The sequence below is a fragment of the Mercenaria mercenaria genome, chromosome 2 (assembly GCF_021730395.1).
Source record: "Mercenaria mercenaria strain notata chromosome 2, MADL_Memer_1, whole genome shotgun sequence".
NCBI lineage: Eukaryota > Metazoa > Mollusca > Bivalvia > Venerida > Veneridae > Mercenaria > Mercenaria mercenaria.
In genome coordinates, this window is record NC_069362.1 from 27,713,924 (window position 1) to 27,736,812 (window position 22,889).

Here is a 22,889-nt window from a genome sequence, read left to right on the forward strand (position 1 = left end):
AATATCAAGTTGTTTGCAATGTGACCTGCCGACATATATGTAGTGTATCTCACGGATAATCTTCCTTCAGCGAATGTACAATATAAGATATTACAATTATGAATAGATACACATGTATTAGGTACAATATCGTCTGACAAAACACGAATTATCACCGTGGAAACCCACAGGTCGCCCAAACTGCTCGCTTTGACTAAGTGGTACAACTGTCTCACAATTTTATCAACTTGTAAGCTCGTGAAAATACTTGCCTTTTTGAAACGGCAATCTGTAGCAAGTCGTCGGATAACAGATTTGATCAACTGAAAAATTAAGATCTTGAGATCTAACTAAATATTAAACTTAATCTCCCGTGAAAACTTGGCAATGATAAACAAATACCTGTTTCGTCCTCACCTTATTCATAAATAACTTATTTTGTTAGATGAAGACCTGTATTATTTAACGGTTACACTTTTCGTGTCAACTGTTCTCAAAATTAAGAAAAATCTCATAGATATTTACGTTTCTTGACAGTGGTGTTAGATGTTGGATTTCTTTCCGTGTAATCCTCTTTAATTTCATAAAAGTGTTTTTAAATTTTAACAGTTCCGTAATTTTTCCTAAAAATATGAACATTTCAATTTCTTACAGCCTAAACATGAGAACTAAAAATTCATGCCTCCATTACGTTTTCTCATTAATAGAAATATTGAAACTTTCAAATTATTTTATGTCAGATTCTGCTCACTTCAGCTAAATTCATTTGAGTCGCACCATGAGAAAACCGACATAGTGCATTTGCGACCAGCATAGACCCAGATCAGCCTGCGCATCCGCGCAGTCTAGTCAGGATCCATGTTCTTCGCTAACGGTTTCTCTAATTGCAATAGGCTTTGAAAGCGAACAACATGGATCCTGGTCAGTCTGCCCTGATGCGCAGGCTGGTCTGGATCCATGCTGGTCGTAAACGCACTATGTTGGTTTTCTCATGGTGCGGCTTAAAATGTCTGGGTTGATACAAATATATGTATCAAAATTAAAACGGTTTGTTTCGCCAGTTACATATTTTTGGAATTGTTTTCTCGGTCTGACTAAAGTTTTAAGTTTGTCTGACTGAATGTCCAGCATTTTTGCGAAGCCTGCTGTTATGTATAGCGGACTTTTGAGTATAAGAGAAGGAGTAATAATTAATGCACCTCTAAAATACACTGGCTGCAGAACTAATATTCTGAGATACATTTGTGGTGCATGTCTGTGGTATTTTCTTTGACAAAAAATCTCATGAAAACCACAGCTATCTGATAAGGACTAAATCAGTTCGTATATAATTAATGGTAGGCACTGTCCAAGAGCTTTAGAAAGAAATCTGAAAAGCTGAATGATTTGGAAAAAAGCTTATATTATTTATTTATAGTAAAACACCGTCGATGTAATTTATGGTGTAGTTTTCACCACAAATAATCCAAAAGGACCAAAGCTATTCGTTAAAGACTCAATCAGTGTGTATGTAAACAATGATTGGCAGTGAAAAAGGATTAATTTTGAAACAAAGGCTGAATATTTTGCAAAAAAGTTCTTCTGGTTTATAGACCATTTTACCCAAGCCACGGTAACTATGCAAATTCCACGGATGTTTTGATTTTAACGCGCATGCGCTCTTTACGTGTGGCAAAAAGACTTTCAACGATAAGAAAACCTACATAAAATCATCATTTTATTAAGAATTGTTTTGCCACTATAAGGTTAATTTCAGTCAAGTAATTTATTATACAGTATGCTTTGATTAAAGAAAGACATATATGTTTTTAATCATATCTTACCTGAAAAGCCTGTTATATTCATATTTTCGTCAAAAAAGAACAAGCATTTCCAGTCCATTTCGGAATCCACACTTCATACACACATAAAACTTGTTCCTTACATTTAAAAAATGTCATATTTTTCATTATATCTATTTTTCCCACAGCTTCATATAGTTGTTGTATATATATTTTTCTCCGGCCTGGATGATATCTACATACTTAGGGGTCGCGGCTCCATGTCACTTAGGTTGCTGTTTTAAGTGATCTACCTGAAATCGTTACGTAACTATTATGGCAATGACATGATAAAACATATTAGTTTATTTTATTTCATATGTATATATTGTTATACTTTCTCGTATACACGCATGCATGTACAGTTTATGTGACGATGAACTTCTATGTTCAAGTCAAGTTGTTAATAGAATTTCTGTTCTGTTCTGTTCTGTTCTGATAAGACATAGGACACCGGATCCTTTCAGAGGTGTCCCCTAATTAGAGCGGATCATAAAATTAACTGAAGCATATAAGGTGGTTTGATGTGATGTATTTGACAAAAGCATTCGGTCATCAATTAATGCCATATTATAAGAACGCACTCACATTAATATATCACGTGACGGAGCCGTTTTGTGAATCAAAAATAAATATTTAACGAGGCACCTAGTATCTTAAGTTCAATAAGAATAAATTTAACGGACATTTTCATTTAAAACTATAAAGTGTAGTTACAAAAAAAATCTAAGTTCGTAAGATATGAATCAAATCAAGGACTAAAACTGCACACTGAAGGAAAATACCTAATATAAATCTCTAATTATTTTATTTACATGCTAGATCATTTTCATATCGAAAATGCATAGTGAGCAGGTCATTATCCGTAATTTAATAGAATAATTATAATAAATTTGATTTCCGCAAAAAATAGAACAGATGAAGAATGTAAATGTAGAACACCCTTCATCGCTACATGCACCCACTATATTAAATCTGACCGCATCCGAACCAATTCGATATTGTCATATAAAAAACTTTCAAATTCGAAGAATCAAAAGAAATAAAAAAAAGAAGTTTTAAGATAACTTTTATCCTATTTATGGTTTTTATTTACTTATTATATATTTTTTTCTTCGAATTCGGAATAAATTGATCAGTATAATTGGATAAAAATGATCAAAGGCTGAATTATATTAATTGAACATATTATTTTCATGTAAGCTAATTGCGACAGGTTGTAAGTTATGTGAGGTCATGTAAGGATATTGAACAAAAACTTTATTAATTCATGGAAAAAAAGCATTTCTTTTCATTTTTCTTAACCTGAAATTGTCGAGAATAACATTGCTGAAAAAATGTTTATTAATCCAAAATCATCAAAGATAATGCGCATTAGTTAAACTATATCAGCTGTGGGTTTGCAAAGATCTACATATATTTTCCTTTGACTTTCAGTGGATATTTACTATAAAACAAACTCATTAATTATCGAATAGATTGAAATACAGTATAACTCTAACGTAATTGATATTGTACATTCATGTCTTTTTGCCCTACGTTGAGTGCGCATGCGCGAAAATTGTTTCCCGTTGCTAAGTAATTAGCTCGGTGTAAAAAGGTCTATATTGAGAATTCCTCAGATGTCACTTTCTTTCTAATATTTTGCACATTGATTAGTAGCCTACATCAGCGCTTTGAGCGCTTTGATTCATTAAGGTTTCGTAGGGTGCAATTCTGTTTCGTTTTTTTTTCTACGACGAAAAATTACAGCAGTGGTCTGGAAGCCACTTCTCTACCTAGAAGACTTTAATCGATCGGCTAATCACACCGTGTGATACACAGACCGTATTCAGCTCCCTCTGTAAATTGTTATCTGTTGGTATTTGACCAGGTTTCTATTATATTTCTTAGACTTACTTATCGTTTTTAGATATATCAATATTCTTGCTTTATATTCTGATTGAAACGTAGCTTAAAACCTGTAAACAACGTCAGTAAGGATAAACGCTTTGTCTGACATTTCACTCAGCACTGCATAATCGACAGAGTGAAAAAATAGATGCTCGTCCAATCAGGCAGAGTGTTGCATAAATCTTTCATTTTAATAAATTATCTGTAATGCGTTATCGAGTAATCAGATTTTCAAACTTAAGTCACGTGGAATATGTCACGAATTCGTTCTTAGACGGCGTTCGCCGGAAAATTCTTACTGTCGATTTTCATGATAGATACACTGATGTATATTTTGTTTTGACTAACAAGTTTAAGAAGCTAAACAAGATATTTTTATATAAAATGATAATTTCAAAAGGTCACACTTAATGCTGAACTGTCCGAATAGTAAGACAAAATTAAGGCAAAAATGTAATAAAGTGTTAAAGCAAACGCCCGAAGAAAAGAAGGAGCGAAATTCTGCTTTGCCATAAGAGTCCATGCATTTAATGAATGTTATGTGTCAATTCAAGAATATATGATTACATTAATGCAAGGCAACATATAAAGTTTAAAGAAATATATAATTTCAACTTTTACTGCACAGGTAACTGAGTGTAAAGCTAGCTAGATGGTTTAACATTTTTATATCCTCTCTCTCAAAAAAAGAAAGAAAAGAAAACAACAAAAAAAAAACCCCAAACTAATTGTTACTTTGATCATCCTCAATGAAATAAGGATATTTACATTTTCTGTTGACATTTCAAGAGGTGTGTATCAAACATTATGCTAATTGTCGGGCCCACACTCCAGTGACGTCTCAAAATACCTCTTCCGTGATATTTTAATTTAGACATGATTGATTGACAGCTTCGTAGGATATTCGATTGATTTTCCATATGGCCACTGATACGTTTAATCGTACTGACACATGCGGGAATGCAGAGAGCCTGTCTGTGCATCAAAAACTGGTGTGCAGAGAGACCGCCGGTGCCCCGACAAAACCGAAAATAAGGTGTTTTGAATAATTCCATTTACATTTCGGCCTATTTGTCAGTATTGTTTGGAAGAATATTGAAAAATGAATACAAATAGTGCGCTTGATATGTATGATATCAAAGCAAAAACTCGTTAAAGATTGTGGAAAAGGTCGGGCTAGTGTTCCATGTCAGTACACCATCAACTAATTTCGTCGAATTTGAGAGAAAAATGGCTGATAATTAAAAAAGTAAACACAACAATACATAGTAAAGACATTCTAATGTTCCGTGCTCTACTTATTTTTGAGCAGCATACCTACTGTCATGGATGGCAGCTCGATTTTTCGACTCCTTTACCGACCTGGACATTGTTTATAGCAAAGAATAGCCGGTGCTGACGCAAAGAAACCGCCGATATAGCAGATTTCGCAAAGTCCGACGATATGGATATGCACCGTGAAGCTGCATTTCAAATATATTTTAATGATTCATGTTACAAGAAAAGTGCAAATGTGAAATTGATTTAGCATAATCTATATTAGAAAACGAGCCTGATGGCCAGTCAACTTGATATATCTTACATGGCAAATGTTAGTATAAAATCGTGATTCTATGTTTAATTTAGTACATTTTGAATCAAGGTCATATTTTAGTTTATAATGATATTACATTTGTACAACTGATCAAGCTACATCGTCAACTTGATAAAAAAGATAAAGATCTGTTTAATGAACCGCAAGGTGCTACATCATTTTTCAAGAGCTAATCCTTCTAAGAATTTGTCAGCGCATTATTAAGCAATATACATTTTTATTGTGTTATTATGTCTCGGTTTTAACGTTTACGCTTTAGTTCTCCCACACGATCGTTTCGCAATACGCCACAACAAACGAAAAATTAAACTAATTAAGTTGCCAATTATCATGACAAATGAAAGTGAAATCGATAAAGATACGGTAACATCGTCAAGCTATTACAAACCTGACAACTTTGAATACGGATTGCGCTGTAACGATAATCTACTAATGAAGCTTTTTTACACATAAAATATATAGATTACAAATCTATGTATGGTTTAAGTTCACTTGCTAACTTAATCAGTATCTCAGAAAAACAAAAGACATTAAGGGTCGTATAATGTACATGAATAAATGAACCCAGATTTTAAAAACGCCAAAACTTTGCATATATGATAATCGTAAGAAACAAAATAAATTAGGGTGATAAAGTCGCAGTTCTCACGAAGCTATTTATTCGGATTAATTTTATTCAGATATATAGAGGTACGGTTGTCGTAGCCGGAAAAGAATATAGAAATGGACCAGTTTTGTCCAAAAAGAAAGCTACGTAAATATTTTTGTTGCAAAACACCAATGTAGGTGACGTTTAATTAATTTAAAATGTACACGCGGTTGCGTCAAATGTGGAACTCTAGAGCAGCAGCCTGTCCAGTACAATCTTGACGAATCTCCCATACCGAAATAACTGGATACTGTTTGATATTTTCGCTTTATAATGCTACCAGAAAGTCTTCATTTAATAAAAGTAGGGGCGTAAAAATATATATGATTTTTCATGAGTTTGTAACCGACTTAAACAATAACATTAAATTTTATTCTTTTTGGTAATAAGTGCTGTGAATTTTGTATGACGTGAAGTACAGCACGAACTACACATGCACAGGTGGCAACGGTCATGAATGAAATCATCGTAATGGATCTGATTTTAATAATGATGATAATAATAATAATAATAATAAGATATTGTAAACAGAGCATGTTTTATATCAAATAAGGTTAAGAAATTCAACAGTTTTAGTTGTTTATTTCAGCAGAACACCAGGGAGAATTTAAAGTCAATAATAGTCTAAAATCATTTACCAGAGATTTGTCACAAGTTTTTACGACCTTGTTTGTCAACCAAGTTGAAAAGTGTCCCAAATGACCAGCTTGGCCACTTATATAAGCTCTGAAAGTGCCAGGACTGTCAGAATTCACCAATCATATGGTTCCATTTGTCCTGTAAGTCTGGCAGGATGACAGGATTGCCAGGAATATTTTAGAAAAAGTGAATTTAAATAAATAATATGAATGATAATATGCTAAAAACTTTAAAATACAAGCCTTACTAGTCATTTCAAATGTTTAACCAAAAGCTTTAATAAAAACTCATAAAAGGAAAGAATTATTAAGGAATATAAATTCCTAGCTGCAAGGATTTTGAATATTCCCGCCTGCCAAACTTAGATGTCATAGCTGGACAAATCATTATTACAAAATACTGCAAGAATAGCTGAAAGATAGAAAAGTTACATAGTTTCTAGATGAGAAAACATTAAAAGGTTTCATGTGACACATAATATGTGAAGAACTAGCAATTAATTATTTATAAAGAGGCCTTGGAAATTTGACCCAAGGTAGACAACTCTTGTCGGCCATTTTGAAGCCAGTTTACAAAAAGGTAAGAAAATAAATGATGTATCATATATGTTCAAGATGTCCTATTACATTGTATTAATATCTTAATTTGTGAGATATTGTCTTATAAATAAAATAGTGGAAAAATGTCACAGTCTCGAGAAGTTCAGAAATCCTGGCAGGTAAGTGCCTTAAATATTTCCAAATATAAGCTTCATTATCAATTTATTCTGTTAGTAAATTATCTTACATTGTCATCCAAAGTTGATATATTATGCTTCATTTAAGATATACTGTCTAGATTGTTTATTTATAAAAACAGCCATATGTAAGCTTGAGGTTAAATTTGGTATTGAAATTCTGAGTCTATTACAATATCATCAAAATATTTGAGGAAAAGTTGCAAGAATGAAATAATTGCCATAATGAATGAGGTTTTTTACGTCATTGAGTGTATATATACATGCAATAAACAATACCAATAAAGGCCATTAAAATGGAAATATCGTAAACTCGTCTATAAAATTGACTTTGGAAATTAGGTAAATAAAAATTGACCAATGGAAATTAGGTAAATACGAAAAAGAAATAACCTGCATAGTTCGTTCTTAAGATAACTATACTCATGTAAAGCACATTTACGTCATCGAAGTGAGGAAGAAAATATTTTATCTAAATAATCAGATTGGTGTTTCCCTTTAAATTTTTGTTCCATATTTGACCTGTCAGTTATAACAAGTGTTTATATCACATTTGCAGAGATACTGCTCTAAATCAAAATTAAGCATTATCTCTGATGACGTAGCTTCTTATTTAAGTAACCAATACCTTGCGCACACAGACATTTCTGAGTGTAATAAGAACCATCAGTGTTTAAAACATCGTATTAAATGTCACTCTGGTAAAATAAACATTACTTTTCAGTCCGTAAAAAGTAAATAGTTCACACGTTAACAGAACTACGTACTGAAAAGAAAAGAAAACAAAACAACATTAAGTATAAAATTACTTCTCTATACCCTCGAAGTTATATCACACCGGTTAACCGGTTGCGAGCAAAACAGTTCGTGGCGGACAAAACAGTTCTCCGATATTTTTGACGGCATCTATATTGGGTTAAGTATTTTCGATCCAAGAATCGGTTAGTGCAAGATACTACTTTTTACAGAAATAAAGATCTTTAACATATTTTGCACCAACCGATTCTAGGATCGAAAATACTTACCCCTATATAGATTCTGGCAAAAATATCGGAGAACTGTTTTGTCCGCCACGAACTGTTTTGCTCGCAACCGGTTAACGGGTGCGTATATGGAAAGGAGAACGGTGTCGTGTGCATGTATCGAACTATCAAATGAGCATATTCTAGGACGGTATTTAACTTTATATATATTTTTTGCACTTTTATGCTCCCCCACAAAAAAAGGACTGTTACATTATGTAGAAATTAAAATTTTGATCCTTCCAGCCCGCCATGAGAAACGGTTGCTCCGTAGAGGGAAAATTCGCCTGAAGGTTGTAGGCCTTCCGTAAAAGTCTTTACACATCGTAACCTCGGCCCAAAAAGCTGATAGGTGCTTCGAATTCTTTATGTAAATGCAATCATTCACATTTTGGGTTTAGGTGACGATATGTTTTATTTATCTGTGAAGTACCTAAAACCGACTGAATTTAACAAAATGTATATTTTGCACATCGAGCTTTCGCATCATCGTAGTATCAGTATTATGCGTCATAATATTACATCGCGAACTATAATGTTGATCTCGATGACCTACAAGAGCCCAAAGAACATTTGGACGACAGTAGAAGACTACGTGACAGGCATTTATTAAAGCCCACCGGACTGGGTTACTTTCATATTATTTTGTCTTCCGGCATAGTTATTTAAGTTTCTTTGTTAGTATTTTACACACCTAATTTTGTGTTATCACAATGTATGTAAGACATTCAACTGACGGGACACATATTGACATCGTCTTATATCTTTGGAACATGATCGCGAAATTAGTTGCTTTAAACTAACTCTAAAGTGGCGATTTTGCCATTGCTAGTTCCAAGGTTTCGTACTAGTCCAGGGATTGGGGCTGCGTTCTTGAATCTTGTTTATGTTTTGCTGTTAAAAATATATTGACATGTATCTTCCTTGCTTACGTATGTTTTGAATCAATTTTGAATCTCATTCGATGTTGTATACATGAAAATACAACTCAATCACAAAGTCACCGATGATTAAGCTATTTTTATAGCATTATCTAACGTTGTAAAAACAGTACTTTCCGTGACACTTCACGTGCATAGAGTAGATATTTAAGGAGGGTATCTGTTATATAAAGTACTTGACGTTTTAAAAACCAATTTTATACTAAGAAAATGATGAATGTTTATTTTCCGGCGTCACATAACAGTACTAAAATCTTGACTTAAAGGATTATCTCCCTTGTTAATATATTTTCACCTTGTCGTTAAACATTTTAGCTGTATTTCCTACTAATATAATATCAGTTGGTATAGGTATCTTTTGCATACGTCAAATTACAAAAATACAAGTGATTCCATAATTAATAATGGCATAGAATAATAGGCTAACGAAAGTAAATGCATACTTTAAGTCAGAGGTGAATAGTCTCACAGATGTTTTCATCCATGAAAAGAACACACAACAAGCAAGTAATCACCAGGATATGTGTCATTGTTTACAGACCAAAATGACTGACTTCATGTATAAACAGAAGCAAGGTCAAAATAATGTGCCAGTGTTTTTTCCTGATTGGATATAAAATGTATTTCAATTTCTATTGTTCTGATAATAAGCTTATCATTGAGTACATATTATTTCGTGCTGATATTGAATATTGATAAATGTTTAGCTTGATATTGACATTACTAAATAATTCATAGCAATAACACATATATTCATTGTATTTATAAAACAAAACAATTTCGCTTTAATGAGTGTTATTAAAAAAGGCCCCGATTGGTATCCCCTTAAAAAGTAGACACTATTTACAAATCAGCAACGCGCAAGAGATTTTTTGTCTCAAGAAATCAATAAGCTTAATTAAATATCTACCTCAGATCTGGTACAGACAGAGCATTAATTCCAAAACAAGAAAAACGACGTTTCCTTAAGCCTGCTGACATGGCTTCCCAACCTTAACCTTTAACCTGCTAAGTTTCGAAAATGGACTGTTCTATCATTTAATTTAAGCAGTACGATACATTATTCAAAGGGGTCTTCACTGAAAATTTACTGCCTGAATAGCGAACAGAGCAAACCGTGATCAGCCTGCACGAATCGTGGTCTGCACTGGTCGCAACGGCAAAATCACTTGCCGCCAGCAGGCTAAAGGTTTAAAATGTCGAAAAACTTCAGCGTAAAGGGAATTTTGTAGAAATGTGTGAAGTAGACAACATCATGATCGTGTTTGTGATATTCATGGATTTGACATAAATAGATCTGTACAGATTAGATATTGAACTTAAGAAATTTATCTGTATGTGTCCATTTATATTCAAGTTCGTTTTATCAATGTCCTGACATATTTGTCTAAATACAGCAATATCTGAATAGCGTGTCATGATTTCTGATTTTTGTCTTACTTTTTTCCAAACTGATTTTGTAAAAATGTGGCATATGTAAGATAAATGAGCTTGGATGCAATGTAAACAATCACAGATATGAGCGGAAATTAAATGTCATGAAAGTGACAGTGTGGTTCATTATTCTGGGAAATTAAGGTGGATATAGCCAGTGAAAGCTAATAGGTGTTTCGGATTTCTAGAAACATAATCATAGAATTACTTCAATAGAAAATATATGTACATTACTTTATATTCTTTTAGACTGTTTAAATATGTTTTTCATCATCACAGCTTTCTAAGATTTCTTAGAAAAGTAGAACGATCTCATTTTGTTTTGAAAACTGTGACAGGTAGAAAATGGCATGTGAACCAGGAACAGAACAGACGGTTTCCGAGGATTATGATCCATATCTGGTACAAAATATGACGGCTTTAGATTTGCCGAGGGATATTCCAAAATGGGAGATAGGCTTGAAAGTAAGCTTCTATCTCTTAGCGTTTTTAATGGATATTGTCGGAAACAGCATAGTGATCCTTATAGTTTTCATTAATAAACGTATGAGAACAACGACAAATGTTTTACTTTTGAATTTGGCAGTAAGTGACATAATGGTCGGATGTTGCTGCATGTGGGTACATGCTGGAAATAGTATAACAAAAGAATGGCCCTTTGGTCCAAATGTTTGCAAAGTGAATACCTTTATGCAAGGTACGTATGTTGTTATATTTTTACAATGCAAGTACATACTCTATGTCCAGTGTGACTAGTAATATTTAAACGTTTTAAAAATTTCACAGTCATTGAATCAGTATTTTTTCTACGTTTACATTTAATTGTTCATAGTAATTAATAAGAACAAGTAATTTGAAAATGTTTTTTCGTAAATCAAAGCATACTTTGGTATGTTTTAATTTTGTGAAACAAAAGTATATCAAAACAAATAAGTTGTTCAAGGATATCTTAATTTATGGTATAATCACAAGAAAATAATCTTCAAATTCTACTTAATTTAATTTTGATAACATTTCTCGACTGCTTTTTTTCGACTGTTTTTACTTCTGGTACATGTCTTTATTTACTTCGTGTTTTTAGTTTAAACATATTTATTCTCAAAATGAAGTGCATATATTGACACAAGTGTCATACGGTGATAAAAGCAAAACAAGAAAAGCCATGATAAGAATGAAAGACAAGTCTTATGAATTCTTCTCCTTTGCGGACAAAATATAACTGTATGAGCATATCGAACTAAAATCTGTAACGGGACTAGAAATATAGTCTTAAAATGTGTAAGAAAAATATGGATCATTATTGATGACGAAAAAAAAGGGGGGAGGACAATATATGGTGAAGAGAAATATTTACATAAAAGTGGAAGTGAATTTTATTTTCGTGTTTTTGTAAAGCGACTTCCAAGTATTCCGAAGATTAGAGCGAAGACCTTCTATTCCGAACGCTAGCATTGATCACCGATCCTCCCGATTGTCAGTCCGAATGGCCTTTAGTATGAAGGCCCGCTAGTCCAATAGGCAACATTCATAGCAGGTCCGTCCAATTGTAAAAGAAAACCGCTAGTCCGACATTTATTAGTGTGTAGTATTGCTAGATATATTTCAAGGCTCAATAATATATAACAGTCATAGGCATGTGCTTGCTTATTATATACGTAGTATGCCTTTACTGACACATGTCAACTACCGTCTTAACATCGATAACATTATTTTTCCATAGAGGTGCATTAAATTGTTTTAAGTTTCAAATTTTGAACCGATTCCTCGTTATGTTAAAATGCAAAGCTTTTTTTAAGAAATAAAATAGAAAAAAAAATCTAGCACTGTTTTATCTCCGTAACATAATCTTATTGTAAACAGTTTCTGTCAAGTTCTATTTTCTGCTATCTTTGCACTCTTACAATTATAAATTCGATGTCAATGTATGGCCTCGACTTCCCTCTTGTATGAAGAGAACTTGACATATGTTTATGAATCGTACTGAAATACGACCTCTTTCAACTGCGAAAAGCCGGATCAGCTTGATAAACAAGCAGCCTTTCTTTAGTTTTTACAATCATTATCCTTAAACTGTAATGCGGAGTTCAGAATACAAAACTCCTACCTCATCATTTATAAACACTTTAGCTAAGTTCTTCATTTAACATCTTTTGGTTCTGTCGAAACCGTAATAAAATAAAGAGGAATTTTATTTCGATATTTCCAATAGAAATACTAAATCGTTTTATCGAAATTTTATTTAGATTTTCGAAAATGATCTTTTTTTATAACGACAAAAGGACTGTTTAAATCATATAGGAACCGACTTCTCATTGTTATACGCGAAGTAGTCCGATATATTTCCCTAAAACTATGGTTTAATGAGTCATTAAGTGATATGACAGTTACATTTTCGTTTGGTTTAATATGATATGATCGCTTTCACTGTTCATTTCCAGGTTTTAATTTCATTTATTGAGTAAATATCTAAAAACCTTTAATTTTCTGCGGGTGTTATTCAAAACATATTTTCGTGTGGAACAATATCTCATTCTAATATGGCTAACAATGCTTTAATCATCACAATGTTATGTTGACGTCACGTCAACGTGATATTTAGCGCCATGTACGCATCAAGAAATAGCACTTTCAAATTTCATGAAATATTTTACTTAATAACATGTTTTAAACGAAATGTCACATTGCACAAATATTTTGATTAATTTATACACATACTGAATTAATTATTCGCATTGCTGTATAATTCGCTATAATTTTCGCTCGAAATGAATTCTGCCGCAAGACGTATTACCGTTTCCGGTCCTGGTGTGTTTTAACAAATACCTACTACCGGCGCCATGCTTGCTTGAGGAAACAGTTCCATCATATTTGATATAAATTTTACATTAAAACACATATTAGAATCGAAATAATTTATAGCTGCCCCCTCGTGAATTTATTTCGTCCGACGAATAACCGCTAATCGTGTTTAAATAGTGATAAAGCACTGTTTTGCTATAAATTACTTCTTAATTAAAATTGTTAGAAGACCGTGTTATTATAAATGACAACATATGGATAACATGTCAATGAAATAGTCTGGAGTGCTAAAATAATGTCTCAAGATTTAATTCTTTATAAAAAACAAAGAATGAATCAAATAAGCAACGAAATATTAATTCGCAAAAAGGAAATAATAATTCGCGAAATTGAAATATATGTTAGTTGAACGAAATCTTAATTCGTTAAAACGAAGAATTTTTTTTTCAAAATTTTGACAAAATATGCAGAAAATATCACTCGGCACTTTTTTTACGATCAAGGTCACTCACTTACATTTTGAGTCGAACAACTCATCGATTTAGGGGGACGTGTTGTGCGTAAATTATGACCATCTAGTTTCTTTAAATTTTATATATAAATGCACTATTTAAATTTTTTAATGATAATTATTGTTTCGGAATGTTTTAGTGCTTGCAGTAACATCTAGCGTTCTAACACTCACGGCTATATCTGTAGAACGTTTCATTGCAATCATGTTTCCTCTGAATCGACGTCTGACCCCAGTATTCACAGCCATAGTAATTGTTACAAACTGGATTATATCAGCTGGAATGGCTTCACCGCATCTTGTTGTACGCAGACAGTTTGAGTATTTCTGGGCAGACAGACATGAAATTTGGTGTGAAGAAGTGTGGCCAAAAGTGATCATAGACGAAGAATGTCATACGGAAATGCCAGGCAGAACTATATATTATACAGTTGTGTGCGTGGTTCTGTACTTTATTCCAATATTCATAATGATGTGCACCTATACGCTGATATTAGTAAAATTGATGTTACGTAAAAGACCTGGCACCGTGATCACAGCTACAAAACAAGCACTGGATAGGTCTAGAAAAAAGGTAAGTTAGCTGTATTCAAGATGGATTTAAAATGCAAACTAACAGAAAATCATAACAACAAAACTATGTTATCTTCGAAATAAAAATCAAAGTATCACAGGACCCATATTCATGTTAGTCATTGTACATCATTTTACATTATTTGAGCCGTGCCATGAGAAAACCAACATAGTGGCTTTGCGACCAGCATGGATCCACACCAGCCTGCGCATCCGCGCAGTCTGGTCAGGATCCATGCTGTTCGCTAACAGTTTCTCCAATTCCAATAGGCTTTAAAAGCGAACAGCATGGAGCCTGACCAGACTGCGCGGATGCGCATGCTGGTCTGGATCCATGCTGGTCGCATACCCACTATGTTGGTTTTCCCATGGCACGGCTCATTTGTTTATTATCTTTAAATAAAAATTACCATTTATTGAATTTATATCCAACTAGTGTTTCTGTAGGTGATTCGAATGTTGGTAGCGATACTGGCTGTGTTTATTATATGTTGGACGCCTCAGCAAGGCTTCATTTTGTGGGACATATATGGTGTGAAAGACAAAGAAGTATGTATAAATATCTAGTTGTTTGAAATTTAATATTTGTATTTTCACTTTTTTGACATCAAGTGATTATATCATCTTTGATATAAATATATTGAAATACATATATTTTATACTCTATGTCATCTTTTATTAAGCACAAGTTATTCCAGTTCAATTAGATTATTATAAATTGTAATTAAATTCGTTAGGTTAGACATTATTATCAATATAACCTTTCGTTCATAGATTGATGATAACGTGCTAAGAACAAAATACGCCGCGGTTTATATCGCCTACTTCAACAGTGCCTTAAATCCCATACTTTATGGCGGTTTCAACGAAAACTTCAGAAAGGGCTTCAAAGATGCATTTAAATGTATTTTATGGAAGCGGAGAAATACCATTGCACCTTGTAAGTGTTTATGAAATATATATTAGCTACTTGCATAGTAAATATAACTGAAGTGGACATAGATAAAGAAATGAGTGGGAATTGACTGTCTACTAAAACCATTTATTATACTTTATCATGTGATTTCCCTGTGGATGATAGTTGTAAAAACCGAATAATACAATAATTTGTCGACATAAAAGTTGACTATATAATCATTTGTAATGAGCCTATATATATATTTCACAAACTACCGTGTTTAATGTACAATTTCTTAAAATGAATTATTTCTAAAGCATTTCAATACTGTCTCGATGAACAATAAATCACTTAATAAAAATGAATAATATACTTAAAACTTACATTAGTGCTAAGATAATACAAAAGCAGTCAAACATAAGCGTAACTATACTTAATCTATATTTCTGTTTTCAGTGTTGCCAGAACAGGATATCCCACGAAACAACCAAGGCTCTGTGAATACCACCCCCTTTGGGACGTCAGTTGTTTGAATTCATATGATTGTATTGTATATCATTATTTGAAATATGTGTTTAAAGGAAAAACATTGTGTATAAATCAGTAATACTTAGTTTTACGGAACCGTTTTGTACTAATGTAAGAATAAGTGTAATGGTATCAGTACAAATGTTTACAACGTAAGCGACATTAACATAAGTTAAAACGACTATTATTTAAGGATGTAGGAGCGATTTTTTTCTTACGTTAAGATTTTTTTCATACTCTGTGAGCTTGAAGAACATTAATTTCTAAGACAAACAAGATAAGAAAAAACACAGGTCACCGAACTCGTTTTATTTTTATAGGGCATTTTCTTCACCCACTAAGCATTTCTGAAATTTTGTAAAATTGAAAAAAATGGTGGGACGTTATAAAACATATAATATCCCATTTAATGTTATAGGGATTTCATGTCTTACAGGTTAATATGAATACAAGGTGATGTCAGTATTATATCATCAGCATAAATGTCGCTAACAATTCTCTTTCATTTTTACATGTTGACAAACTTACCCCACCCACTTTATTTTCAGTGGAAAAAGTGTATTTAGATCTGCAAAAAAAATTCTGACGGTAAGAATTTCAAAATATTTTGCAGTTTTAATGACACACAAAAATGCTTCAAAACGGAAAGAAAAAAGGTTGGGGTCACCGTGCATCTAAGAGATTTATTAGGAAAATACTGTTAAAAACTGGTGAATTTTGATATTTTTTTGTTTGTTTTGTTTTAATCTATATTTTCTAGATAAAAAAAAATGCTATCTTGAAAAGTTTAATTTCGATTATTGCTTATTGTTATATGTATCAGTCAGGAAAATATCAAAACCAAACCTGATCTACTTTCATAGATATTTGAAATTACCTACCCCTACCCCACTGAAATCTTACGTCAAATTTAGGCAAATGCCAGCCAAAAATAAGGGTGAATTTTTTTTTGCAAAAAGTAGAATTTATTTGGTTAAATGGTACATTATTAGTCATATTTTAATTATTTAACGTTAATTTTTGGCAAAACTTTTGTTAAAAAACAATATTCTAAGAAACCTTTTTCAAGATGGCGGATATCATGAAAAAACAACAACAAAAAATCGCTCGTACATCCTTAAGCAATAAGTATTTAGTATCTGAGTATTTAGTATCTGAGTACATTTATCAAATTGATATTTACTCCTTTCGTTTCGGTTATTTGATTTCAATCTTCGTATCTTGAAATACATACAACAATCATTTAGATCTAGATGTTGTTACGGTGCCCCTAAAGTGACATGTTACACACTTTTTTCCAATTAGGTAATGTGAGAATTTTTTTTGATTTCGTTTAAACGAAATGTTATTTCGTTTAAAATGACTTTCGTTTAAACGAAAATACAACTATTTTCGTTTAAAAACGAAAATCATTTCGTTTAAACGAAATAACTTATTTTCGTTTTTAAACGAAATACATTTCGTTAAACGAAATCATTTCGTTTAAACGAAATAAAAAAAAGTCTCACATTACCTAACTGGAAAAAAAGTGTGTAACATGTCACTCTAGGGGCACCGTAGTTTCTCACCTTTGTGTCGGTCTTTTCATGAAAGTTTCGCCGTAGTTTCGATTTTTTTAACCTGAGGGCAAAGAATTACTAGCGGCTATTACGGCGAGACAACAACGGTATGTTTATTTTCTGTATACGACAGACTTTCATAAGCATTTGTACAACGTCGTAAATAAAAGCATAAACGCAAACCCTATCGACATTGCAAAGAGATAAAATTTACACTTGTGTATGTCATCTGTCTGAAATGTTTATGACCTTTCACACAGTAATGCAGAGTAGAGAGATATCATGTATCAGTGACCTTTACTTATGATAAGAGAAACGTTTAGGTTAACAGATCTCTAAAAATGTTGACATAGTTCCAAAATTGTCCTATTACCAATTTTTACATATACTGTGCTAAAATTCTTCAATGAAAAGAAGCATTCAAGGGCCGGAAATGCTCTAAGCAACAAGTTTTAGTTCAAATATGAGAGAAAGAATATGAGAGTACCAGAAAAATTCTTTAAAATCGTTGTTGGACATTTTAATCATCATGAAAAATGAAACGGAGTTTTTAAATTCAGAAGCGAGTGACTACGGTATCAATGATACCTATAATTTTGATGAATTCTTCAAAAAAGAGAATGAATCAGACTTTGATAGTGGCATGAAATATGGATTTTACATATTGTCATTCGTTGTTGCTATTATAGGAAATTTATTCATAATAATTGTTATATTGAAAACTAAAAGTTTAAGAACAAAATTCAACATGTACATTGTTAATTTGGCGGCAGCAGACTTCCTTATGCCTACAGTTTGCATGTGGATACATTTAGCGAACAGTGGTAGTGATAAATGGCTCCTCGGCAGTTTTCTATGCAAAATTCACACATTTGTACAAGGTATGATATTTCGTTCTGTTTATTTTGTTTATAAAAACTTTCAAGACAGTGACTTAACATACAATATATAGCAGTCATTCTATTGGACATGATTTGACGGATCCATATTTTGTAACAAACAAGCTGGACAATAATACATTTTAATGAGTAATACAATAACAAAATATAAATCTAAAATTGTAGTATTAGTTTTGTTTAATAGAATTCAGAGATAATTTCGCCAATAACGTGATAAATTTGAGTTGATTGTTAGCAAACGAAAGATAAATACTAAATCGTAAATGTGATGTTTCCTCATCTTGTTTGATCATGTTGATGTTTTCGCTGAATTTCTCTCCTGCTCTGATTTGTTCTCCGGCTTGTAATTTTGACCCTTTATATTGTACTAATCTAATGCTATAGAAATGCCAATTATTTCACGTAATTCGATTGAAATGGATATTATCTAAGGTTAGATCAATCTTGTGGATGAAATAATTCTAATTTCATTATATTTTGCAGTGACGATTGTTTGCACAAGCGTGTTTACATTAACAACCGTAACATTGGACAGATTTCTGGCGACAGTTTACCCATCGGCAGTTTGGATCACTCAGAAGTGCCAGCCGCTCGCTATTGTCATTATATGGATCTGTGCCTTTAGCATCGCCGTCCCTTGGATAATATATCAGTTGTATGCTGAGTTTGATTGGATTGGCGGGCACGAAATTGTTTGCCAATCTAAATTCCCATCAGAACATGCTCGCAGAACTTATTATGTAGCGTTTTTTATAATTGTTTTTATTATTCCGTTGCTTTTAATGTTCACATTAATCGTAATTACAATCATCAAAGGCGATAGGACGCCCAGCAATGTTTCCATGGAGATAGAAAACTTTCAGGAAATGCGCAGAAAGGTATCTAATCCTATTTTAAACTGGTTCCTAGGTTATAAAACTGGTTTAGAAGACAAATCTTAGAATGCAATCTTGCCATTGGTCAATTTCAAGATTGATTCTTGAGTACCCAACCAGATGCTATAGATATGAAGCTGGAAACCTTTGACCCTACGTTTTGTCAGGCTGTTACATGTTTGTCTCCTGTAATCTTTAAAGAAGACTTTAAACCAGAGTGGAAACCTATCCAACTATCTTAATCTATTTTCTTTAAAATTTAAGTCAGATAATTAACATGACAAAGTCTCAGGACCGGAATATTTTTCTGACACCCTAAAACCCGATTCCGGTTGGTAGTCCAGTAAGGTTGTATGATACTTCTGTATCAGTTATTTCTTTCGACTGCTGTAAATGAGACATCGGATCTTTGTTGAACCTTTCGTTTACTTATGAGAGAGGACTACAGGACTTATAGCAAATATATACTTGGGGTATTTATTTCAGCTTATCACCTTTATTCCTTAGGGAACTGTATCTTGTAAGACGGTCAATCATTCTTGAAAGCCATTTTGTCAATGTTATGGTAGAAATATATATACTTATCAAAAAACATTCTACCAGTAACAAATATATACTACTTGTACTTTCAACTTCTTGAGTTCTATGCAATTACCAATGCATTTAACAAACTAATTACTACTACAATATTCGTATACATTTGTTTATAACAGGCAAAGCATATGACACAAACTGTTTTTATAGTGCTTTTATATATTAACAAACCATATGGCACAAACAAGTTTTATAGTACTTTTATATATTAACAAACCATATGGCACAAACAGTTTTTACAGTACTTTTGTATATTAACAAACCATATGACACAACAGTTTTTACAGTACTTTTGTATATCAACAAACCATATAGCACAAACAGTTTTTACAGTACTTTTGTATATTAACAAACCATACATTTGTTTATAACAGGCGGTGTATATGACATTAACAGTGGTCATAGTATTTTGCATATGCTGGACTCCGCAACAAAGCCTACTTCTCTGGGACGCATACAGAGATAGATTTAAAGTAATTATAATTTTCAAGCATTTGGTTTCGTCTTCTAAGATGTGTTGTGGATTATAAGATTCTTTCATTGGGTGGAGATGGCAACATTCGGTCGGAGGAATATAGATTTTGTCCACCGGGCTGTTCGGCCGTGGATACGTGCGTGTCTCTTTCCGAAATTGAAACTTCTTATAATTTCAAATATATTTTAGCTAAACCTCACAACACAAAACATAATTAACCAGTACATGGCGCGCAATTTCATCAGGTTCACTGAGTAATTGCCCTTTACTGAACCAATAAATCATGGCACTTACCTATTGTACATAACATCTTAATGATCTTTCAAATCTTTCCTCATTCACAAAATAACCGGTTTGGCAGGGGGTATAAATTTACTGAATTTGCTTATTTTTATGGTGTTTTTCTAAAAGTACCTACCTAAGCATTTGGAATGTAACGTAACTAGTACATTTTTATCTTATTTCAGAGGCAACCAGATATAAAGAAGCTGCATTACATTACATTGTATATGGCGTACACTAGCAGTGCTATTAACCCTGTGATCTATTATCTGTACAACAAGTGTTTCCGGCACGCACTATATACATTGTTAAAGACAAGATGCAAAGGAGAGAACTCCGAAATGTCTATTGCACCAGGTAGACAGAACTTTACTCCCTTTCACTTTAAGTGCCTGAGTGCCTTTACTTATTATATAGTTATATTGTTTTAATTATGCCGATCAAAAAAATAGTTATAGACTCTTGACAATGTAGACACCTCAGATAGAAACAGCTTCTTTTTGTCGCCTATTTCTTAAAAGTAAATTGCAGCATCTTAACCTAGAGATAGGTCACCTTAGGAATATGTCTTCCTCATTAAAACCTTGGAAAATACTGGCTTATTGTAATTCATTGATTATAAACACGATTTCAATATATCTCAGATATTTTTAGGAAATAACGTTGGAAAATTATGGTTATAGTGACCAGCAATAAGAGGCTACAGGAACTTTGTATCAGATAATATATATTTTGTTGTTTCCATAGAAACAGTTCCTGAGGAGATAGAGATGAGTGTGACGGCTTCTACTAGCGCAGCAACAGTTGCCGACAGTAACACAAGTAATGATGAGCACCAGCAAAGATCCGCAATGGACGAAAGTTGTGATTCTGAGTCTTTTACAACCGTGTCTTTATCAGAATGACGCATACTGTAATGCACGTGGATAAAGCTTGTTTAGTTAAGAAATGATATATAGAACAACCATGTTGGAACATTACGAAGAGGTTATACGCCTACGGAATAATGTCAAGAGGTACGCGGCCTGTGTGAATTATTACACGTGACGTATAACCGATTTGGAGTGAACATGCTCCTGCTATATTGCATTTCGATTGTATCTTTTATATAAACAAATAGATGAAGTTGGGAAGCACAAAACTCATGCTTACTGTATGGCGCCAAACACAGTAGCTTGACGTGACGTCAACGCAGAAACGCGAATTGTGCTAAAATACGTGAAGTGACACGTCCCGCGGAATAACTTGAAATGCGCAGACTTCAAGTAAGATATTCTGTGCGCCCAATGTGTTTATTAATGTGAATTAAGCATAACATCAGTTCAGTTCTAAAACTACGGTTTTTATGTAAAATAATAAATAAGATTTGGAAGTACGTCTTTTTCGACGTTAAAATGACGTCAAATATATCAACGTGATGTCACTGTTGTCGTATGAAATTAAATGTGCATGTTTTAAATATTAGAATAATCGACGAATCATAATAAACATATACACACTGATCCTATTGTTGTGACACAAGTACTCTCTGTGATTTAATCTGTGATGGCTTTAAAACTGTGCATATGTGTTTGTAAACGAATAATATTTAATTAGCAGATTTCGAAATTATTAATTAATTACACCAATGTCTTGTTTTCCATTTTTACTTGCACATTAGAAAGAATAAAGATTAGAAAAAAACCCATAGCAACTCATTAAGTTTTTGATGTGATTCAAACAATATGATAGTGCCTAGTGTGACTTCAGATCCCCTTTCGAAATTCCTGTTGTTTTAGTTCTGCCCATTGTTAAACAAATTATTTTAACTGGGGACCATGCGCCGCTTTTCATGGAATTACACGCTAGTGTATCATTGAAGGTTTCATGTGCACCGCCGTATGAATACATCTGCGGATGTTTCTAAATTGATTTTTGTACTTGTAGCATGTATTAATGTTGAGTTCTGCTCAACCCGGGGCTAGAGGGTGAGGACGGTAGCATGCATTTTCACTGTCCATGAATAGGCTCAATCAAACCGAGCCTGTAACATTTTCGTTTCTGTCGTGTTAAGCGACATGTGGAGTTTCCACTTTTTCTATTTCATTTAAACATCAAACATTAGACTTAAATGTAATAAAATTTTAGATAGTGAAAGAAACATGCAGCATCAGGAAGTCTTCAAGAACTGAAATACGCATATGATAATT

The 22,889-nt window shown here is 32.9% G+C and overlaps 2 protein-coding genes across 2 annotated transcripts; both read left to right on the top strand.

Annotated features, from left to right (window-relative positions):
- Window positions 1-10,415: 10,415 nt before the first annotated feature.
- Window positions 10,416-17,325, top strand: LOC123562632 (neuropeptide FF receptor 2-like). Its single transcript, XM_045355254.2, has 5 exons — window positions 10,416-11,404; window positions 14,158-14,591; window positions 15,038-15,139; window positions 15,365-15,530; window positions 15,945-17,325. The coding sequence occupies exons 1-5, from the start codon at window positions 11,053-11,055 to the stop codon at window positions 16,019-16,021; spliced, it is 1,131 nt and encodes a 376-aa protein (XP_045211189.2). The 5' UTR covers window positions 10,416-11,052; the 3' UTR covers window positions 16,022-17,325.
- Window positions 17,326-17,554: 229 nt separating this feature from the next.
- On the top strand, window positions 17,555-22,377 carry LOC123563572 (QRFP-like peptide receptor). The gene is made up of 5 exons (XM_045356430.2): window positions 17,555-18,456; window positions 18,958-19,352; window positions 20,318-20,416; window positions 20,886-21,057; window positions 21,448-22,377. The coding sequence occupies exons 1-5, from the start codon at window positions 18,105-18,107 to the stop codon at window positions 21,603-21,605; spliced, it is 1,176 nt and encodes a 391-aa protein (XP_045212365.2). The 5' UTR covers window positions 17,555-18,104; the 3' UTR covers window positions 21,606-22,377.
- The last annotated feature ends 512 nt before the right edge of the window (window positions 22,378-22,889 follow it).